The sequence below is a fragment of the Oncorhynchus gorbuscha genome, linkage group LG11, assembly GCF_021184085.1.
Source record: "Oncorhynchus gorbuscha isolate QuinsamMale2020 ecotype Even-year linkage group LG11, OgorEven_v1.0, whole genome shotgun sequence".
In the NCBI taxonomy this organism is placed as follows: domain Eukaryota; kingdom Metazoa; phylum Chordata; class Actinopteri; order Salmoniformes; family Salmonidae; genus Oncorhynchus; species Oncorhynchus gorbuscha.
Window position 1 is genome coordinate 25360710 of NC_060183.1, and position 21009 is coordinate 25381718.

General features: G+C 42.2%; 1 protein-coding gene across 1 annotated transcript; it reads left to right on the forward strand.

Moving 5' to 3' along the window:
• Positions 1-8361: 8361 nt before the first annotated feature.
• atp6v0cb (ATPase H+ transporting V0 subunit cb) lies at positions 8362-20062 on the forward strand. The gene is made up of 3 exons (XM_046369102.1): positions 8362-8638; positions 19303-19486; positions 19783-20062. The coding sequence occupies exons 1-3, from the start codon at positions 8566-8568 to the stop codon at positions 19985-19987; spliced, it is 462 nt and encodes a 153-aa protein (XP_046225058.1). The 5' UTR covers positions 8362-8565; the 3' UTR covers positions 19988-20062.
• The last annotated feature ends 947 nt before the right edge of the window (positions 20063-21009 follow it).

Sequence of the window (21009 nt, forward strand, 5' to 3'; positions counted from 1 at the left end):
TTGGTATCTTCCAATCCTCTGAATCTTGTCAGTGAAAGTGGTATTTCCTCAGCTCCGCTGACAGACCATTGTTCCATCCTTCTTTCTTTGGGGTTAATGATAACAGCTTTTTTAAACCATACTGGAAACGTAACTATTTTCTTTCGAAGAATTAGTATTTCTGTCTACAGTCTAAAGATCTTATCAGTGAGATCGATCTCAATTCTGCACTTTCCCCTATTAGCAAATGGGTAATGATTAAATACATAAATAAATGGTCTTGCCATCACTTATAAAATGCTAGCTCCAAACAGATTCTCCAAACAGATGGATATTATTGTTGATATTAACAGGCTGAGCAATAAACTTGGTTAAAATGTAGATTAAAAAAACGAGCTTGCAAAACGCCAGTGTGAACTGGATTACATACAGTGCATTCGGAAAGTATTCAGACCCCTCGTCAATATACACACAATACCTCATAATGACAAAGCAAAAACGTTTTTTTAGAACATTTCGGAAATGTATTCAAAATAAAAAACTGAAATATCACATTTACATAAGTATTCAGACCTTTTACTCAGTACTTTGTTGAAGCACCTTTGGCAGCGATTACAGCCTAGAGTCTTCTTGGGTATTACGCTACAAGCTTGTCCTTCTAGAAGGTTCTCCCATCTCCACAGTGGAACTCCGGAGCTCTGTCAGAGTGAACATCAGGTTTTTGGTCACCTCCCTAACCAAGGCCCTTCTCCCCCTATTGCTTAGTTTTTCCAGGCGGCCAGCGCTAGGAAGAGTCTTGGTGGTTCCAAACTTCTTTCATTTAAGAATGATGGATGCCACCGTGTTCTTGGGTACCTTCAATGATGCAGACATTTTTTGGTACCCTTTCCCAGATCTGTGCCTCGACACAATCCTTTCTCGGGGCTCTACAGACAATTCCTTCAACTTCCTAGCTTGGTTTTTACTCTGACATGCACTAAAGTTATTGTTATTTGTGGTCATAAACATTCTTTTTTAGCTAATTCTATGGGGGGGGGGGGGGTGTTCAATGAATTTCCTCCCAGTACATTTTGTTCTGGCCCTAATTGGTGCAATATCAGCTGATGCTAGAAGTTAGTCATAGGACTCACTGACAGTGTATTAAATCTATTTTCTATTTTTAATCTGTCTCGTGTGGACTGTCATGACAATGCCCTTTATGTCTGGAAAATTACACGTGGTGAAAATGAGTAAGATGGAACAGTTATACATTTGAACTAAAATTATATCAATACTCACTGTTCAATAGCCTGTGAGTCTAGGCTATGCCTATGATACAATTAGTACTTAATCCAAAATGTAAATATTATTAGGATGGATTCACAAATATAAAATCAAGTGGGTATTGACAATTGTCAAGGTTTTATATTTTTTAAAAGAGAGAAGAGGCCACTGCTGAAGAATACAACATAAAATGTCACATTTTAAAAGCTTTCCGGTTTAACACACAGAATCAATTCAAACCGTCACCCCATACAAAATGCATCACAATCCATTTGTTTTCAATGGTTGCAGTTCTTTTTAAACATCCAGAGGGGAAAGACAGACAGACAGACAGACAGACAGACAGACAGACAGACAGACAGACAGACAGACAGACAGACAGACAGACAGACAGACAGACAGACAGACAGACAGACAGACAGACAGACAGACAGACAGACAGACAGACAGACAGACAGACAGACAGACAGACAGACAGACAGACAGACAGACAGACAGTATGTAGTAGAGTTTAAGTAAGTCTTTCCCTAAGTGGCATTGACTTCCCCTTCTTGGCAAGGCCATGCTGTTCATTCAGGATTCTCACCCTACTAATCGCACATGCACTCCTATTTTTAGCCCCTCCTTTGGGTGTTGGACGGTGCGGATCCTGAAATTCACGCTTTCCAGCCTTAGCCAACCAGTAAGACAGATAAGACGCTTAAGTGTTTAACACTACACTGTGTCTGTCTCCATGGCTGCTGCCCAGCCCCCTCCCCTAGACGAGGAGTGGATGAGGGATTAACGTCCAAACCAAGGGGTCTGGCAGATATTTGTTTTGGCTCACAGGGAGCGACAGTGTTACAGGCGTGTTTCCGTTTTCCATGGATGCCTTTTGTCAATAATAAATTGCATCCCTAACTGTGCTTTTGCTGTTTTGTTTTATCAGTAATATGAGTTCTGATAACTGGTATGTTTGGTATAACCAGAGTCCTTGATTAGCCCATATGGTGCTACTGAAATAGAAATAAATAGAAAAGCAAAGGTAAGGCTACTGTACTATACTTAGACTGTACTCAAATGCACTGTGCAGATACAAATATTCTACTGTTACTCTCAGTTGCGTGAATACAATAAACCACATCCTGAAAGGATGAAATCTCATAGATTTGAACGAAGGGACGTTTCGTCTTAAACATATATTTTATGAAATGTGAGTAATTTTTACTGCCCCCAGTGGCATTATTGGATTGTATGAGGGATATATTTTGGGTTGCATTCTCACACTAACCCAACATTCACAACGGATCAACACAGCACTGTTTTCTTTCAATTCCACCTTCCCCTGTTTCTGTAAGGATGTGGACGGTGTGAGGGGATGACAGAGATTTGCCTCATAAGACACTGTTTAATGATTCCTAATGGTGGTCTTAGGCTCTTATAGCTGCCAAAGCATCACCCAGGTGGGTACTACACTTTCGGTGTTGGATGTTCCAGCCTACCTACAGAGGAGGAGTAGGAGGATCTTCCTAGACAGAGGTTCCTGATGAAAAGCCTGTCTGATTGATGTTCTCCCTCCTGGCTGTACCATTGACGCCACCACTCAATTGAACTCCTATATTGAACTGCATTATCATGTAAGTGTGGAAGACCTTCTTCCATGAACTGTAAGCTCCCTGAATTTGCTATTTTTTGTTTTTCAAAGCGCTAAATAAATAAATACATAATTATTATTTATGGGCCAGGTGCTAAACCTGAGAAGCTTAGCTCAGCTACTTCCTTTAATATTAGGTTTACAGTCCTGAAATGACCTCTTGCGTTATAGTAACAAAAATAAAAATATGCACGTCCTTTGTGCAAATTAATCTACCCAATCAAAAGGCATTTAAAACGTCACATGCACCGAACACAACAAGTGTAGATTTTAACATGAAGTGTTTACATACGAGCCCTTTCCCAACAATGCAGTTAAAAAGTACGAAGTACGAGGATATATATAGTACAGGCTATACACAAGGAGTACCTGTACCGAGTCAGTGTACTGGGGTACAAGGTAGTTGGGGTGATTGATTGAGGCAACATGTACTTGTAGGTTTGGTTAGGTGATTGATTGATTGATTGATTGATTGATTGATTGATTGAAGTACTATGTACATGTAGGTAGGGGGTGAAAAGCAGAAAGTCCGGCTAGCCATTTAATCAACTGTTCAGCAGTCTTATGGCTTTGGGGTAGAGCCTTTTGGTCCCAGACTTAGCACTCTGGTACCACTTGTGTGCGCATAGCAGAGAGAACAGACTGTGACTTGGGTGGCTGGAGTCTTTGAGAATTTTTAGGGCCTTCCTCTTACACCGCCTGGTATTGAGGTCCTGGATGGCATGGAGCTCGCCCCCAGTGATGTACTGGGCCGTACGCACTGCCCTCTGTAGCGCCTTGCGGTCGGATGCCGAGCAGTTTCCATACTAAGTGGTGATGCAGTCAGTCAAGATGCTCTCAATGGTGCAGCTGTATAACTTTGGACCATGCCAAATCTTTTTAGCCTTCTGAGGGGCAAGAGGCGTTGTCCTGCCCTCTTCACGACTGTGGTGTTGTGTTTAGACCATGATAAGTCCTTAGTGATGTGGACACAGAGGAACTTGAAGTTCTGTCTCCACTACATCCCCGTTGATGTGAATGGGGGTGTGCCTGGCCCTCCATTTCCCATAGTCCACAATCAGCTCCTTTATCTTGCTGATGTTGAGGGAGAAGTTGTTGTCCTGGCACCACACTTCCGAGTCTCTTACCACCTCCCTGTATGCTGTCTCATCGTCATAGGCTGTCTCATCGTCGTCGGTGACCACCGTCGTGTCATCAGCAAACTTAATGATGGTGTTGGAGTCATGTGTGGCCTCGCAGTCGTGGGTGAACAGGGAGTACGGGAGGTGGCTAAGCACACACCCCTGAGGGGGCCCCGTGTTCCGATGTGTTGTTGTTGCCTACCCTCACCACCTGGGGGTGGCCCTCCAGAGTCCAGTATCCAATTGCAGAGGGGGGGTGTTTAATCCCAGGGTCCTTAGTTTAGTGATGAGATTGGAGGGCACTATGGTGTTGAACCCTGAACTGTAGTCAATGAACAGCATTCTCACATAGGTGTTTGTTTTGTCCAGGTGGGAAAGGGCAGTGTGGAGTGCAATAGAGATTGTGTCATCTGTGGATCTGTTGGGGCAGTATGCAAATTGGAGTGGGTCCAGGGTGTCTGGGATGATGGTGTTGACGTGAGCCATGACCAGCCTTTCAAAGCATTTCATGGCTACAGATGTGAGTGCTACGGGGCAATAGTCATTTAGACAGGTTACTGTGGTGTTCTTGGGCACGGGGACTATGGTGGTCTGCTTGAAAAATGTGGGTATTACAGACGGGGTCAGGGAGAGGTTGGAAATGTCAGTGAAGACACTTGAAGACACTTGCTAGCTGGTCAGCGCATGCTCTGAGTACATGTCCTGGTAACCCATCTGGCCCAGCAGCCTTCTGAATATTAACCTGTTTAAAGGTCTTACTCACATCGGCTACGGCGAGCGTAATCAGACAGTCGTCCGGAACAGCTGGTGTCCTCATGCATAGTTCGCTTGAAGCGAGCATAGAATGAATTTAGCTTGTCAGGTAGGCTCACATCACTGGGCAGCTTGCGGCTGGGTTTCCATTTGTAATCCGTGATAGTTTGCAAGCACTGCCACATCCAACGAGCATCAGAGTCGGATGGTTTGTCAAAGGGCGTAACAGGATTTTTTTAAGCGTCCGGATTTGTGTCCCGCTCCTTGAAAGTGGCGGCAGCTAAATGAGGAGGTTACTTGTAATCCATTGCTTCTGGTTGGGATATGTACGTACGGTCACTGTGGGGACTACGTTGTCGACGCACTTATTCATGAAACCGGTGACTGATGTGGTAAACCCCTCAATGCCATAGGATGAATCCCGTAACATATTCCAATCTGTTCTTGCGAAACAGTCCTATAGATTAGCGTTCACTTCATCGGACCACTTTCCTTATTGAGCGCATTTCTGATACTTCCAGTTTGAAAATTTGTTTGTAAACAGGAATTAAGAGGATGGAGGATGCCAAATCTGACCATAAGAGAGCTTTGTATGTGCTTTGTATGTATGTAGAGTAGAGGTAATTTAGAGTTTTTTCGCCTCCAGTTGTACAGGAGACATGTCGGTAGAAATGAAGTAAAATGGATTTCAGTTTCCCTGCATTAAAATCCTTGTCCGCTAGGAGCACCGCATCTGGGTGAGAATTTTCTTGTTTGCTTATGGCCTTATACAGCTAGTTGAGTGCCAGCATTGGTTTGTGGTGGTAAATAAACAGCTAAGAAAAATATACATGAAAACTCTCTTGGTAAATCGTGAGGTATACAGCTTATTATGAGGTATTCTAACTAAGGCGAGCAGGACCTTGAGACTTCCTTAATATTAGTGATTGCGCATCAACTGTTGTTGATAAAGATTCACACCGCCCCTCCCCTCAGCTTACCGGGCGCATCTGTTCTGTCCTGCCGATGTATAGAAAAAATACATTTCCCATGTCCTTGTTCAGCCGCAACTCTGTGAAACATAGGATATTACAGTTCTTCAGATCACGTTGATAGGATAGTCTCGAACGGAGCGCATCCACTTTATTTTTAAATGATTGAACATTTGATAATAGAACGGAAGGTAATGGCGACTTATCCACTCGCCGTCAAGGTCTCGATAGATATCCCGCACGCCGACCTATGTAGCGTTGCCTCCTCCTCCTCCTCCTCCAAGTGACAGGGATTTGGGCCTGGTCTGGGATGAGCATTATGTCCTTCAACTTTTATTTATTGAAATAGAAGTCCTCACCCCAATCGTGGTTAGTAATCTCTGTTTTGATGACGAGAGGCTCTTTTCGGTCATATGAAATAGTGGTCAAAACATTACGTAGAAAGAAAGTTGGAATCAGAGCAGAAAAACACAAAATAGCAATTGGTCAGGGGCCTGTAAAACGGTGGCCATCCCCTTCGGTGCCATTATAGTTTTTGTAACAAACCCTATGAGTGTATCATGACAGCTCGCTCCTGCTCAGAAACAATCCCTAGCCCCTAAACCTAACATAATTTTACAGATCTGAAGAGATCGGCTGGATAAACAATATGGTCATAGCTCCTCCTTGCCCTCTGATAGGCTTGCCATACTGCTTGAACCTATCCAATCTTCTCAGATCTACACATATGCCTGGGGGGACAGTCACTTTGAATCATGCCCTTGTGAGAATGTTTCACATGGTTCCCTATTTTGTGAGTTCCCCCTATCCATGAAACAGATGCACAGTGGAAGTCACTGTCTTTTCTCTGATTAATCTCTACTGTCAGAGACCATGTCTTGCTCGATGAACGTGGATCCACCAATCCTGACATTCACCAACACACACATGTGAGCGTGAGTTCATATGACAAAATGTTCAGGCAGGGAGTTGCTGAGTATGCATCACAGATATGCTATCGTGATAAACCTGCCTTAATGGGGGAGAGATTACCTTTAGCTGCCTCGTCAAACATCACAGTAATGAGATTCCTGGATCAATATCTGTTCAGTCACCCGTAAGAAAATAAAATAGGACACAAATCATATCCATTCAACTATGTCCTTTATGTTTTTGATGCATCCTCTTCGTGTGCATCTGTAGCACAAGATAATGTATTTCTCTGCAAGATAATGATAATTGTGAACCTCAAATATGTCAGGTAGCATATGGGCCTATAGTATGATGCCAGTCGAGGAAAACGTAAACTGGCGAGAGGCCTGTGATGCTGGTGTAGAAATGACATCACGGGTAAAGGGGCTTGGTGGGGGGAGGGGTTGCTCTGACAGCCTGCCTGTCTGTGAGGAGAATGGGGATGTAGAAGGGGTGGATGGAGGGATGGAGGAAGGAGGTGGGACTCTGCACAATCTCTCTCTGACTCACACACTCAGCGTCACTCCCTTGCTGTCCTCGGCTCTCTGAGCCTGCAGTTGCTGGGAGCGATATAGTGGGATTCTCGGCTCCCTCCCCCACCACGCAATCTCTGACACTCACGCTCCACATGACTTCTGCATTTCACAGCTTACTGTAAACGACCATCTCCTGCATGTTATCCAGGTGCAAAATGAACAAATTAATTCACAACGGAATTATACGTCTTGAATTTGTGTTATTTTATCATGTGCAAATCACTTTAAGAAATGCATGATTTCAAATGCATTATGTCTGTTTTGGAATTTAGTCACTCAATATCTAGGCTACTCTTAATGAATACAGAATGCATTGAGCCTCACTTCCAACAATGCAAGTAAGAAGCATATTGTTGTTGAGCAATAGTGAGATGTATTTCACTTAATTTTCAAGGAGAAAGGCATAACCCCTGAGCATCCACACCCTTCTTCCACTCATTTCATTCCTCATTCTGAAGGAGGGTGAATGCCTAGATAGCAAAGGGAAAGGGTGCGTTCCTCGGCCCAGGCGTTGCTGGCGTATGCCAGATCTTACAACGCCTGGATAGGTATTTTACGCTTCAGCTAACCAGATCACAGGCTATAGCAGTCTGTCAGTCGATGACACCAGTGATGACGTGCATGCAACCGTTGGTTGATGCATGCAACTTCTGAGCATGGGAACGCGACGCTTGTCACTAGTTACCACAGCCACAAAGTCGACATTTTTATCACATTTTTGGTCGGCATTTAATGTTAAGGTTAGGCATAAGTTTAGAAGTGTGGTTCAGGTTAGGTTATGTTTAAAATCAAATTTTCAGAAGGTAAATTTTAGAAATATGCTGGGTTTAGACATTTGTGGCTGTGGTAACTAGTGACGACCGAACGCCACCAAAGCCTGCAGCGGAGCACACCAAAAGAGATTAAAATAGGGGATGACCTTCAAAAAATGAAATACAGAATCTGGAGATAAACCATTTACTTTGCATGGGTTTAGTCGTAAATGTATACAATTGTTTTTGTCATTTTAATTATGTTAGATTTGTTTGTTGTTGTAATTTTAATTATGTTTGATTTGCTGCAGTAAATCATTATTAGAGTTACTTGTGAGCGACTCCCCTACACACAGTTGATGATGGGTTTTATCCATATGACCAGTCAGGTGATCTTTTCCACTTCGCCATTTTGTGCTGCTGCTACGCCGGGTATTTATCTGAAGATTCGTGACTAGTCCATTTACATTGCTAGTTAGCTAGGTGTTATTGTACCTTTCCCAGTTTACATCTAAAGACAGTTGCCTTCGATAGGTTTAGTACCTAAACCATTGGGAAACATAGTAATAGCCGTTTTGTATTATTTAGTTTACTGTGTGAGAAAGAATGTCGTCCGAAAGCCCCGAATACTCTCCGTTCTTCGCAGTGATGGGTGCCTCTGCGGCTATGGTTTTCAGCGGTAATTATCACACAATTCAAATACTATCTTTATTAGCTAGCTGCATTTAAATTATACATTGTATGTGTAATTTGTCAATTTTAAAAGCATAATTATCGTTATTGCTTGAAACCAGCTAACGTTAAAGGAGCCCAGGCAGAAACTGTCATTGACGTAATGTTATTTAAGATTTTAATCAACTTTAGCTAGCTAATATACTTGTCCAGTATTTTGCTAAACTGTCATTACCAATAACCACACCTTCAGATCAACGCATTTGAAGTGAGAGTTCGTTCTTTCTCAATTTTAGGCGCTTTTCGTTTTACGCTTTGCGACATGCGCCACACTAAGACACCACCAGATTTGAGCGTAACGTTACTGGCATCTTCGGCGAGTTGGTCATTATGAAGGCAGGAGGATTGTGAATATTGACCATCCGTGTCAGATGTTGAGTATAAACAACTGATACTATGAAGAATACCAACTCAAATTGGTTATAGATTTGTGCAATGTAACGTTAGGCATAACCAGCAGGGGAGCACGCTCATGCGATGACAACCTAGGGAATGGAATGCCATCGTTTGGTCCACGTCATACGAACAATTCCATGTACATTCGGGTGATTTTAAAAGGCCACTGCATAGGAATTTGGCGCTTATGGACTAATTCATGTGTATAGGCCTCAGATAATTGAAATGGAAATAAACTGCACGAGACGGTATTTGCATCAATATCACATGACAATCACACGATTGGACTTGTGATTTTGGAATGTTAACGTAGCAACGGATTTAGGAAGTGCACTTGTGGTGTAGACCTATAAACAATATACCACTAACACGATTAATATAGAACAATTAATCATATTTATGATACATTTGCATGTCTAAGAAGAGAAATTGGCAACTAAGTGCAATCATTTGATCTCTGGCTCATGTTCTGGATGGCCTCCGGTCCAAGTGAAGGTGTAGAAACGACAGGGAATACGATGATGTATCAGTATGGTCTTAGTATTTGTTTTATTGTCCTGTTATGTCTGTGTTCACTCAAGCATTTTGCATAATATACTTCCTAACAGCATACAATTACCAACCAACTGTGCCATTGACTGCAATATACATGGTTTGGACTATCACTAGGCCAAAATTAGCAATCAATGTTTAAACATCCACTCCAGCAATCTTTCAAAACTTTTTTTTCTAGTGGAAAAACAATATGGCACTAAATACAGCAATGTACACACTTAGACATGTTCTGGAACTTTATCTACTCCTGCTATGATCTGTAAGTGTTAATGTGTAGCTCATACATGCAGAATTACTGTCTCACCTCAATTAGCCACAATCTCTAGTTTGAAAACAGTTTTCCTGGAAGCTGTGGTGCCAACCCAGCCCCCCCCCAATGTGGGCCCAGCCCCCCCCAATGTGGGCCCAGCCCCCCCCAATGTGGGCCCAGCCCCCTAGCAATTCGAGTTCAAGCAATGAGCTTTAACCTCTCGCCATATGAGTGACAGCTAGCAAGATGCACGTTGCACCCACAGCAGAGCGAGACGGGTCAATGATGTAGTTCAAAGTATCAATTATTTAGTACAAAAGTATGTGGACACCACTTCAAATTAGTGGCTTCGGCTAGTTCAGCCACACCCGTTGCTGAACGGTATATAAAATCGAGCACACAGCCATGCAATCTCCATAGACAAAAATTTGCAATGGCCTTACTGAAGAGCTCAGTGACTTCCAATGAATCTCGCCTCACCATCTGGCAGTCTGACAGACGAATCTTGGTTTAGTGGATGCTACCTTTTTGCTACCTGGGCTCGAGCCAGGAACATATCGACAACAGCCACACTTGAAGCAGCGTTACCCATCGCTCCACAAAAGCCGTGGCCTTTGCAGAGCAAGGGGAACAACCACTCCAAGCATCAGAGCGAGTGACGTTTGAAACGCTATTAGCGCGCACCCCGCTAACTAGCTAGCCATTTCACATCGGTTACACCAGCCATTAGGCTGATAGGCTTCAAGTCATAAACAGCGCTGTGCTTGCGAAGAGCTGCTGGCAAAACGCACTATAGTGCTGTTTGAATGAATGCTTACAAGGCTGCTGCTGCCTACCATTGCTCAGACTGCTCTATCAAACCATAGACTTAATTATAACATAACACACAGAAATACAAGCCTTTGGTCATTAATATGGTTGAATCGGGAAACTATTTCAGTGAAATACGGAACCGTTAGGTATTTTATTTAACGGTTGGTATCCCTAAGTCTAAATATTCTTGTTACATTGCACAACCTTCAATGTTATGTCATAATTGCGTAACATTCTGGCAAATTAGTTCGCAATGAGCCAGGCTATCCAAACTGTTGCATATACCCTGACTCTGCGTGCAATGAATGCAAGAGAAGTGACACAATTTCACCTGGTTAATATTGCCTGCTAAACTGAATTTATTTTAGCAAAATATGCAGGTTTAAAAATATACTTCTGTGTATTGATTTTAAGAAAGGCATTGGTGTTTATGGTTCGGTACAGTCGTCCAACGATTGTTCATTTTTTCGCAAATGTGCTTTTGTTAAATCATCCCGCAGCGTTGCATCGATTATATGCAACGCAGAACACGCTAGATAAACTAGTAATATCATCAACCATGTGTAGTTATAACTAGTGATTATGATTGATTGATTTTTTTATAAGATAAGTTTAATGCTAATTAGCAACTTACCTTGGCTTCTACTGCATTCGCGTAACAGGCAGACTCCTCGTGGAGTTCAATGAGAGGCAGGTGGTTATAGCGTTGGACTAGTTTGAATCCCCCGAGCTGACAAGGTGAAACTCTGTCGTTCTGCCCCTGAACAAGGCAGTTAACCCACCGTTCATAGGCCGTCATTGAAAATAAGAACATTTTCTTAAATGACTTGCCTAGTTAAATAAAGGTATAAAAAATGTAATAGTCTGCGCCCAAAAATACAGATTTCCCGGTTGTTATGAAAACTTGAAATCGTCCCTAATTAATCGGCCATTCCAATGAATCGGTCGACCTTTAGTTCCAACATCTAGTGGAAAGCATTTGCAGGACAGTGGAGGCGGTTAAAGCAGTGACAGGGGGACCAACTCCATATTAATGCCCATGATTTTGGAATGAGATGTTTGATGAGCAGGTGTCCCCATACTTTTGGTCATATAGTGTAGGTGATGTAGTACTTTAGGCTCGTGAGCCTTTTCAGAACCACTGACTAAAGTATACGAAAGTACCAGAGAAATGTAAGGATAAAAACATGTTTTGAGCATTTGTATTTTTATTTCATTTCAAGGAGTAGGCCATTCAAGTCGTTGGTCTGATGGTGCCTTCTGTTATCGGCCTTCCTCTTGTTTGCGGGAACAATAGAGAACCCCCCCCCACACACACGTGCCATATGAGGATACCTGGACCACCTATTGATGTGCCTTAAGTAAATTCGGTGATAAATTAGGTGAAAAGCAGACACTAGTCGGACTTTAATTAGACTATTTCATAAAGTACTGTTTCTCCTTTTTATAAGTTTTTGTGCCCTTTATCAAATGACAGTGTTCTTTTAGCACGGCTTAGGCTGCATGTGGCAAAGCTGATTTTGGACTGATGCAGCATGTTCTAGAAATAATTGACTCTGCTAAATTGTCATGTTATATAGGGCATGACCTAGTGGGGATTTTAAATCATGCAGCTTTTGCTAGTGGGCTGGCACATGGTTATGGATGAAGACGGTCATGAAAATAATAGTCTTAACCGTTAAAATAATATAGATAAGAGATATCTGAGAGATTATTATTATTTTTTAACCAACAGTTGTCTGAAGACAGGACAGCCAGGCATTAGTGCGGTTGAGTCTGTTTCTGCTGTATCATGGATTCTTAATATGATAACTTTGTTGTGTCCTGCTGAAACAAGCAACAAATTATTATTTTCATGACGTTCTTCATCCATAACCCCCCTTCCCCCCAACAATGTAGCAGCTCACTGATGTGTAATGAATAGAACAGGCTCTGCGGTCTAAGGCACTGCATCTCAGTGCTAGAGGTCACTACAGACCCTGGTTCGATTCCAGGCTGTATCACAACCGGTCGTAATTGGGAGTCCCATAGGGCGGCGCACAATTGGCCCAGTATTGTTAGGGTTTGGCCGGGGTAGGCCGTCATTTTAAATAAGAATTTTCTTACCCTAGAGAGGTTGTGGGACGCCAGCATCCCATCTGGCCAACATCCAGTGAGATTGCAGAGTGCCAAATTCAAATACAGAAACTCATTTATAAAAATTCAGAAAACAAAACATTTTTTACATAGGTTTAAAGATTAACTTCTTGTGAATCCAACCACTGTCAGTATTCTAAAATGCTTTACGGTCGAAAGCATACCTTATGATTATTTGAGAACCTAGCCCAGTTGACAAATTATTACTAACAGTAACCAGCCAAGCAGAAGCTTTACAAAACACAGAAATGGAGAGAAAATGAATCCCTTACCTTTGATCTTCATATGGTGGCACTCGGAAGACATTCATTTACTCTAAATGTTCATTTTGTTCGATAGTCTCTTTATATCCAAAAACCTCCATTTTGTTCCAGTTTTCTTCAGTTATCCACAAGCTCAAACGCAGTCAAAACAGGCAGACAAAAAAATCAAATTTGTATCCGTAAAGTTCATAGAAACATGTCAAACGATGTTTATATTCAATCCTCAGGTTGTTTTTAGCCTAAATGATCTATAATATTTCAACTGGACAATGTCATCAATATAGAAGGTAAACAAGAAATGCACTCTCGGGATTGTGCATGAAAAAGCTCTGACATGTCAGGGTCCACTCATTCAGACTGGTCTTACTCCCTCATTTATAAGAATACAAGCCTGAAAACATTTCTAAAGACTATTGAGTTCTATTGGAAGGCATAGGAACTGCAAATTGAGTCCTAAGTCAGTGGATACTGTTAATGGCATTGAATAGAGAACTACTAAACCCCCCCAAAAAACTTCCTGAATGTTTTTTTTCTTTCTGGTTTTTGCCTGCCAAATCAGTTCTGTTATACTCAGACACTATTTCAACAGTTTTGGAACCTTTAGAGTTTTCTATCCAAATCTACCAGTTTATATGCATATCATATCTTCTGGGCCCGAGTAGCAGGTCGTTTAATTTGGGCATGCTTTTCATCCAAAATTCCGAATGCTGCCCCCTACCCTAGAAGTTAACTGACTTTCCAAGTTAAATAAAATGGAATGTATTTTTTTTTTGTAATGTCAGTTGAGTTGAATGAACAGCTGATGAAGTCACTGCACTGGCAGTGGCGACCGATGTCCTTGCATGTCAGATAGCACAGTGATGCCATCTGACGTAAGACAATGACAAGTCACAGCACTTATTGACGTGTACACTTCCTGCTTTTACTTCCTGCTTTAACTTCATTCTTTGCACCTTCTGGGTACTCTCGCAATGGCTGCCTTCATTGACTTGAATGGGGATGCCCATTATATTTATTATAATGATATAATTCCGGAGACCATTTGGCTGGCCAATTACCTAAATCCAAAATTAAATTCTGTCAAAGCCCTAACTGCTAGTAGCTGGAGGGTATTGCCTTCATCCAAAATTCAATTTCTGTCACCTTCCAGCTACTAGCAGTTAGGGCTGTATATGTGGCACTATTGGCTCCTGTACTGTGTGGTGGGGTGGCATCATGCCACCTGTCTGTCAACCTGGGCATTTGTATTGAGTAATAACCAGCATCTTAACCATTTAGTCCTAACTGCACAATTGAGAGCAGGTGTATGACAGCTCATATTTGGGGAAATGTTGTCATTTTTTATTTTTTCACAACCAAAGTGAATTGGTGACTCTAGCCCTTACTGGCTGTATTGTAGTTCAGCTTTGGTATTGAAAATGAAGCCATGGCCTTTAGAAAACATGGTTCTGTAATAATGTGGATGAAGGGTGGCCTCAGTTATACTCCTGTCTCGTGCATTAAGTCTACTTGTACTCTTTTTCGCAGCCCCAAAGTTCAGAAATGTGTATGACCCTCTCACCTAATGTTTCTGTCAACACTCCATACATGTGGAAACTGATTGCCCTCAAATAGACCATAACAAATATGTGTAGGTATGTAGGAAGCACATTGGCTAGAGGCTAACCTAACTGGAGTCGTATACATGTTTAGTGCTGACTCTGTGCTCCTATGGATAGTGACGGCACAGGGCAGTGCGGGTAGCCCCTGTAGCTGGCAGTGGGCGTGATCTGTGACGGGCAGGGTGGGAAGGAGTGACAGATGGGGAATTAGCCAGCTGAGAGGGCTGCTGGTGGGTGGCTCACCCAGTGGAGGGGGCTGAGCATTATTAAGCATCTTACAAGGTTTATATCCTACAGTAAACGTGAGCCTGCCATCTTGTGGTGTCTGCACCACCACTACCACCATACTTGAGATTGAGAAACAATATGTAAATAGACATTTTATCTATTGATTTTAAATGTGTTTTTGATCTACTGGTTTGTGTTTGTAAACCATTGCCTATATTGTGCTTCATGATCATTTTAAAGTGCATGCAGCAGCCTCTGAAGACCGTTTCACACCTATTTCACTGTTGCCGTTCCCAGTTATTTTCTTTCATCTCTTAACTCTGTGTGAAGGGTCTGCTTTGGCATGGTGGAAGCACCATGATGGAATCCAAAATATTGGTTAGAAGTCTCACTTGTAACAGAGGCATCATGAACAGCCTTAGAACATCACCACCATGAGTTGTACTGTAGCATTTTAACAATCGATAGCCTAATTTGATAACTGGTTGTTGTGGCTATTTTTCATTAAACGACTTGTTACTTTCTGGTGATAAACTGAGGTCGCTGCATAGGGCTCTGATGATCATGGAATTTTGGATGACTATAATTGGCCAGTCAAATGACCGGTCCGTAATAACCGTTCAAATAGCATACACATTTTAAATGCAGATTTTCTCCTTTCCATGTGCTGCCATAGGAGGAGATTGGGCGTCAAGTCAATGATGACATGATGGGTGGACTGGCGGCCATTGAGTGTACCCATAGGCGCAAAGAAGGAATTGGACTAATGGGTTTACTAGTTTAATTGCCATGGTTAGAGGTTCCAAGCCCATTCTATTCATTGTTTGCTACTACACCTTGCTCATTTCGGCAAGGGACAACAAAGTTTAATCACAGAAATTGTCTCAACTGCACTAATACCCGGCTGTCCCGTCTTCAGTCAGATGTTCGTTCCCAAAAAATAAACGGTTATTTTATTTTCATGATGGTCAGTTGTACTGTCATTGTGCCAGCCCGAGTGGCTGTTCCAAGTTGCTCGTCCTCAGTTACGCTTGCGTCATATCGACTGGTTAGTAGCGTTTTGGGCTGTTATGTCTGCAGCCTTCACTGCTTGAGGCCTCTGCTCTTGGTTGGTAGTCAGTACAGGCTCTGACCGGCTGTGACGAGCATGGTAGCGATATCCTTCAATGGCACTGGCTGACCCAGTCTACCATAGTGAGCTGTGCTGTACATTATCTCAGTAGTGCACACCCTAACCCTCCTAACAACTACTAGCCTGTTCATGGGCCTGGAGATGCTTGACTTCAGAATTTATAGTGTTATATAGCCCAAAGTAGGAGCATAAGCGTAATTTTAAAATGCTTGACTATTGCAGACGACGAGTTAAAATTTAGCCTTGTTATCTACTGGTGTATTTAAGACTTAAAAGCCTGGTGTTGTATAAAAGTCATCCTTTTTAACTGAGGTGGATTGTGTCCTCCCTACTCTCAAAGCTAATCTTTTTGTGTAATGAGTCAACCTATTTTGATTAGTTACTAGCATTTTTGTTGTCTAGTTTTGTTCTATTACTGCTCAAATGGCTTTTTTTGTCGGTTGGTTCAATAGATTTAGGAGTAGCTTTATATTTTTCCATAACATCATGGAGAGTACATTATTCTAATGGTCTTATTTACTCCATTTGACCATTTTCGATCCCTCACATCACTACTAAACCCAGATTCAGCTCCACCACATTTTGTTCAGTGTCTATAGACATAGTTTAGGGATTGTTTGCTCAAAATGTTTAATTAGATGGACCAGTATGTTCTCATTTATTGTTTAGGCTAAATAAATGGGTGCTATATTGCAAAGCAGATTTAGATGCTTGGGCAATATCCCTGGCGTCACTGCAATACTGTCCACTATGGTTTCATCAAGGTAGCTTATAGTTAATGTGCTGTTTAAGACCAAGAGTTGGCTATATTATGCTTCATATTAAAGTACTGATAAAGGGCTGTTTGAGCATCTTTTTCACTGAACATCAGTTTGATTACTTCTGTCTCCACAGTATCTTTACATTGCAGAGTGTCTGAGGCATCAGAGTGTAGTAACATTAATGAGTGATCTGGAGGGGGGAGAAAAAAAGAAAGCTCTTTACCTCTGCAGAGGATTAGGATTAAAGCACAGGGGTTGTCTCTCATGCCACCCATTGCAGCAGTCCTCAAACTCAACATTTAATCTTCAGAGAATAAAGCCATGGGACCTTGTCTCCACTAACCTGCATGTTTATTTACATTTTTACCTTCAACTAGGCAAGTCAGTTAAGAATGTTCTTATTGTCAATGACGACCTAGGAACAGTGGGTTAACTGCCTTGTTCAGGGGCAGAACGACAGATTTTTATTTTAACCTTGTCAGCTCGGGGATTCGATCTTGCAACCTTTCGGTCCAACGCTATAACCACTAGGCTACCTGTAGATCTGGGTCGTGTTCAGTAAAGCACACCATAGCAAATAAAAAATCAAACTCCAATTAGAACACTGATTGTAGTTTACTAATTCTCTAATTTCACTCAACAATTTCTCTACTGAACATGACACTGGTGGGTATAGTCTCTCGATCTACGGTTGTGTTGGTCTTCCTTAATCAAAGAGCGGGCATAAGGGCCAGCTGTTTGGAGAGGGTAATTCATTGTGCTTCAACATGGAAGTCATTACATTAACCATACACCACCTCAGGTCAGAGTGGGAGCTGCAAGATTGTGCTTTAGTGGTTGTGGCATGAATGATCTATTGTATAGAACCGTTCAGCGGTTGGAAGTGGTCTTGTCTTGGTCTCTGAGGTGCTGTTGTAACATAAAGCCCTTCTGTCTAGAGTTCCCTCTCGTGAAATTGAGAAGTGCTTGGCTATTTCGTAAAACCAATCACCAAGACACATTTGATGGGGAAACTCTAAACCAATATGCAGTAAATGCATTTGGGTTTTGGTACTACTTTGTCTTAGAAATTGGCTAGTGTGCGGCACTGGCTGACCTTTCGAATTTTGTAAATTGTCTCTGGTTTGACAAATTCTGAACATGACTGAATGCCTCACTCTGATAGAGATGTAGGTCCAGACAGCATCTACTTTAAGTCACTCATACTCAGGGGCTGAACAGCTCTTCTCTATATGGCCTGAGTGATTAAACCTTGCATCGACGGCGTCAGTCTTGTGATGAGTGAATGTAGAGGGAGTAGAGGCCTGACAGGTGGCTGACTGCCATGTGCACATTTTAAGGATTGGCCAGCCACTTTCTCCTCTATAGAGATTATATCCACTTCCTCATTCTTTCCCGTTGTCGCATAGAGATGTATAGAGGTCACAATGTTGTATCTGTCATATTATGGTGTGTGAGCGCACGGGCAGTGCCATTGAGATGGATGCATTGTTTGCGATCTCTATGCTACAAAGGGGAAAGAATGAGGGAGTGGATAGAATCTTGTTTTTATGATTATCAGTGAAATTTATAAAATGTTGGTTACTATGTATGCAAGACTATAAATGACCAAACACCCAGCTTTTGAGGAGCTGGTTACTGCACTGGCAGACTTCCAGCAATTGTGCTAAGCTAATGATATGCTAATGTCACACTCAACTGCATGCAGAGACACATTGTATCTATGAGTTTGTCTGACTGAGATTTAGGTAATTTATCTACTTTCCCAATCTTGCAGTATTATTATTTTTTAGATGCACCATTGCATTAATAGTGAAATGTCCATATGGCTCTCTGCCTCATGGTCTGTCGTCACGCGCCGCCTGTCTGTGCTGACTGCGTTCTGCGGGGCCCCTACCGGTTAGTGCTGTCATAGAAATAGAATGGAAAGACTAAATTTCTATGATTGGTGCTGGTTTGTGTCCCTTCTGCTGCTGGTTGCCTCTGGAGGGATGTGGCATCCTGCTGTCCTCTGTCAGAAGCTTCCTGTGTGAAGAGCCTAATGAGTTTTTCAGGGAGGCGGTGTGATTTAGAACACTGCAGCTCTGGCACAGAGCCATGAAAGGGGTTAAACTGGGCTCCATTCCCTGTTTGGCGCTATGGGTTGAGGAGAGTAGAATTAGCCTGAACCGTAGCTGTAAAGGGGAATGGCTGGTTTGAGAACAGCAGTCGAGCACATCAGTGGCAAGCTACTATTTTTTGGGGGGGGAAACGTGATGCTGGTAATTTCCTCATACACCGGCAGAATTTCCCAGCTTGTAGCCATGTTGACCTTGTTTGTAAAAGGGAACAGAAACTGATTACATTACGATCTTCAATTTCAGTTCCTCATGTTGCTCAACCCTGTATTCTACTGTATTTGTACATTGATCTAATCACAGAATGAAGTAGAACACTGAATTATATCTAATACTCTACCTCCTTTCCCCTCCACCAGCCTTAGGAGCAGCCTATGGGACGGCTAAGAGTGGCACAGGGATCGCTGCCATGTCGGTGATGAGGCCGGAGCTCATCATGAAGTCGATCATCCCCGTGGTCATGGCGGGTATCATAGCCATCTATGGCCTGGTAGTAGCGGTGCTCATTGCCAACAACATCTCCGAGAAGGTCACCCTCTACAAGTAAGCCTAACCCCTCATGACATCTCTTACATCTAGAAATGTGATAGAGTTGCATTTCCTCTTTCCCAATACTACAATGTGAGGAACTTAGAACAGGTTGGGAGGCAACTGGTCCGTCAATCCATAACGCCTGACATTGACACATAAGATCAAATCTTTATACTGTAGAAATTGTAGTTTTATTGCCAAATGTCTTATTGAAAACATCTCTGCTTGCTTTTGTCATTGTTCATTCTGCATCACATAGTAACCCTGTAAATTGTATTGATCCTATTGTAATCCTCTCTCTGCTGTAGGAGTTTCCTCCACCTGGGTGCTGGCCTGAGTGTGGGCTTGAGCGGGCTGGCAGCTGGCTTTGCCATCGGCATCGTAGGTGACGCAGGCGTGAGGGGCACGGCCCAGCAGCCCCGGCTTTTTGTGGGCATGATCCTCATCTTGATCTTCGCCGAGGTCCTCGGACTCTACGGTCTCATTGTGGCCCTCATCCTGTCCACGAAATAAACCACCAAATTCTTCACCAAAATATGTCCTATATGTTGCTGCTGGAGAAAAGAGTAAAACCAGAAAAAAAAAAGGGAAAAAAAAGGAAAATGTATGACAAAGTTTAAAAAAGAGACGAATGTTGGAAATAATTACATAATTAAAAATGGCTCCGTAAATATGGTCTTATCTCTACAATGTGTACAGTCCAGATTTGATAGTCAAACTTCTTGTAAATGCGCAATGTAGTGATTTTGTCTGTCGTGTGTGTGTAAATGTATGGAGATTCTTTCCCCCCCTTGGTTTAACGACATTCAGGTGCGCCAGGTTTCTAGCTGGTTTCTGCCTTGTCTTAGATCCTCACCAAAGGGCCCCACTGCATTTTTATTCTCCGCATTCAGTTGAGAGTTCACATGATTTCTGTGTTGTCTATGGGGATCTATTTGTAAAGAGAATTGTATGGACTTAGCTTTGTTTTTTGTTTTTCCACTGGTTTTATTTATAAAGAATTGTTCAATGAATCTTTTTAAATGGAGCAAAAATGTTAAATTCCCTAGAAGATATATATACATGCATACATACAAATATCTATAGATTTAATGCACTGTGGGTTAATTGTGATAAGTGGTTGGAATTCCTCTGGATGTATTAACGTACTTGGTTTAAAATTAAGATTGCCTTTAGTGTGTGACTGGTGGAGTGGGAGTTGTGTAGTTTAATCATTACAAACATTCTTGAAACACTTCAATGTTTTCCTGTAGTACCGCTGTTTTGATTGCATTAAAGGTGTGTGTGTGCCCCGTGTTGGGTCTCACAAGTGTAATTTCCAAAACTGTCATCTCCAGCTTCTTCATCCACCTCATCTGTAGATGTATGCATTCTCACCACAACTCTCCCATTAAACGTGCATGGAGCTATGGTTTTTGGTCCAATTCCTTGTAAGTCGCCATACTCACTGTGCCATGTAATTCAAATAGGTAGCCAGGTTGTTTAATTGTAGAAATGTCACTCAAGTATCACAGATGATTTCCTTGATTTGGGTT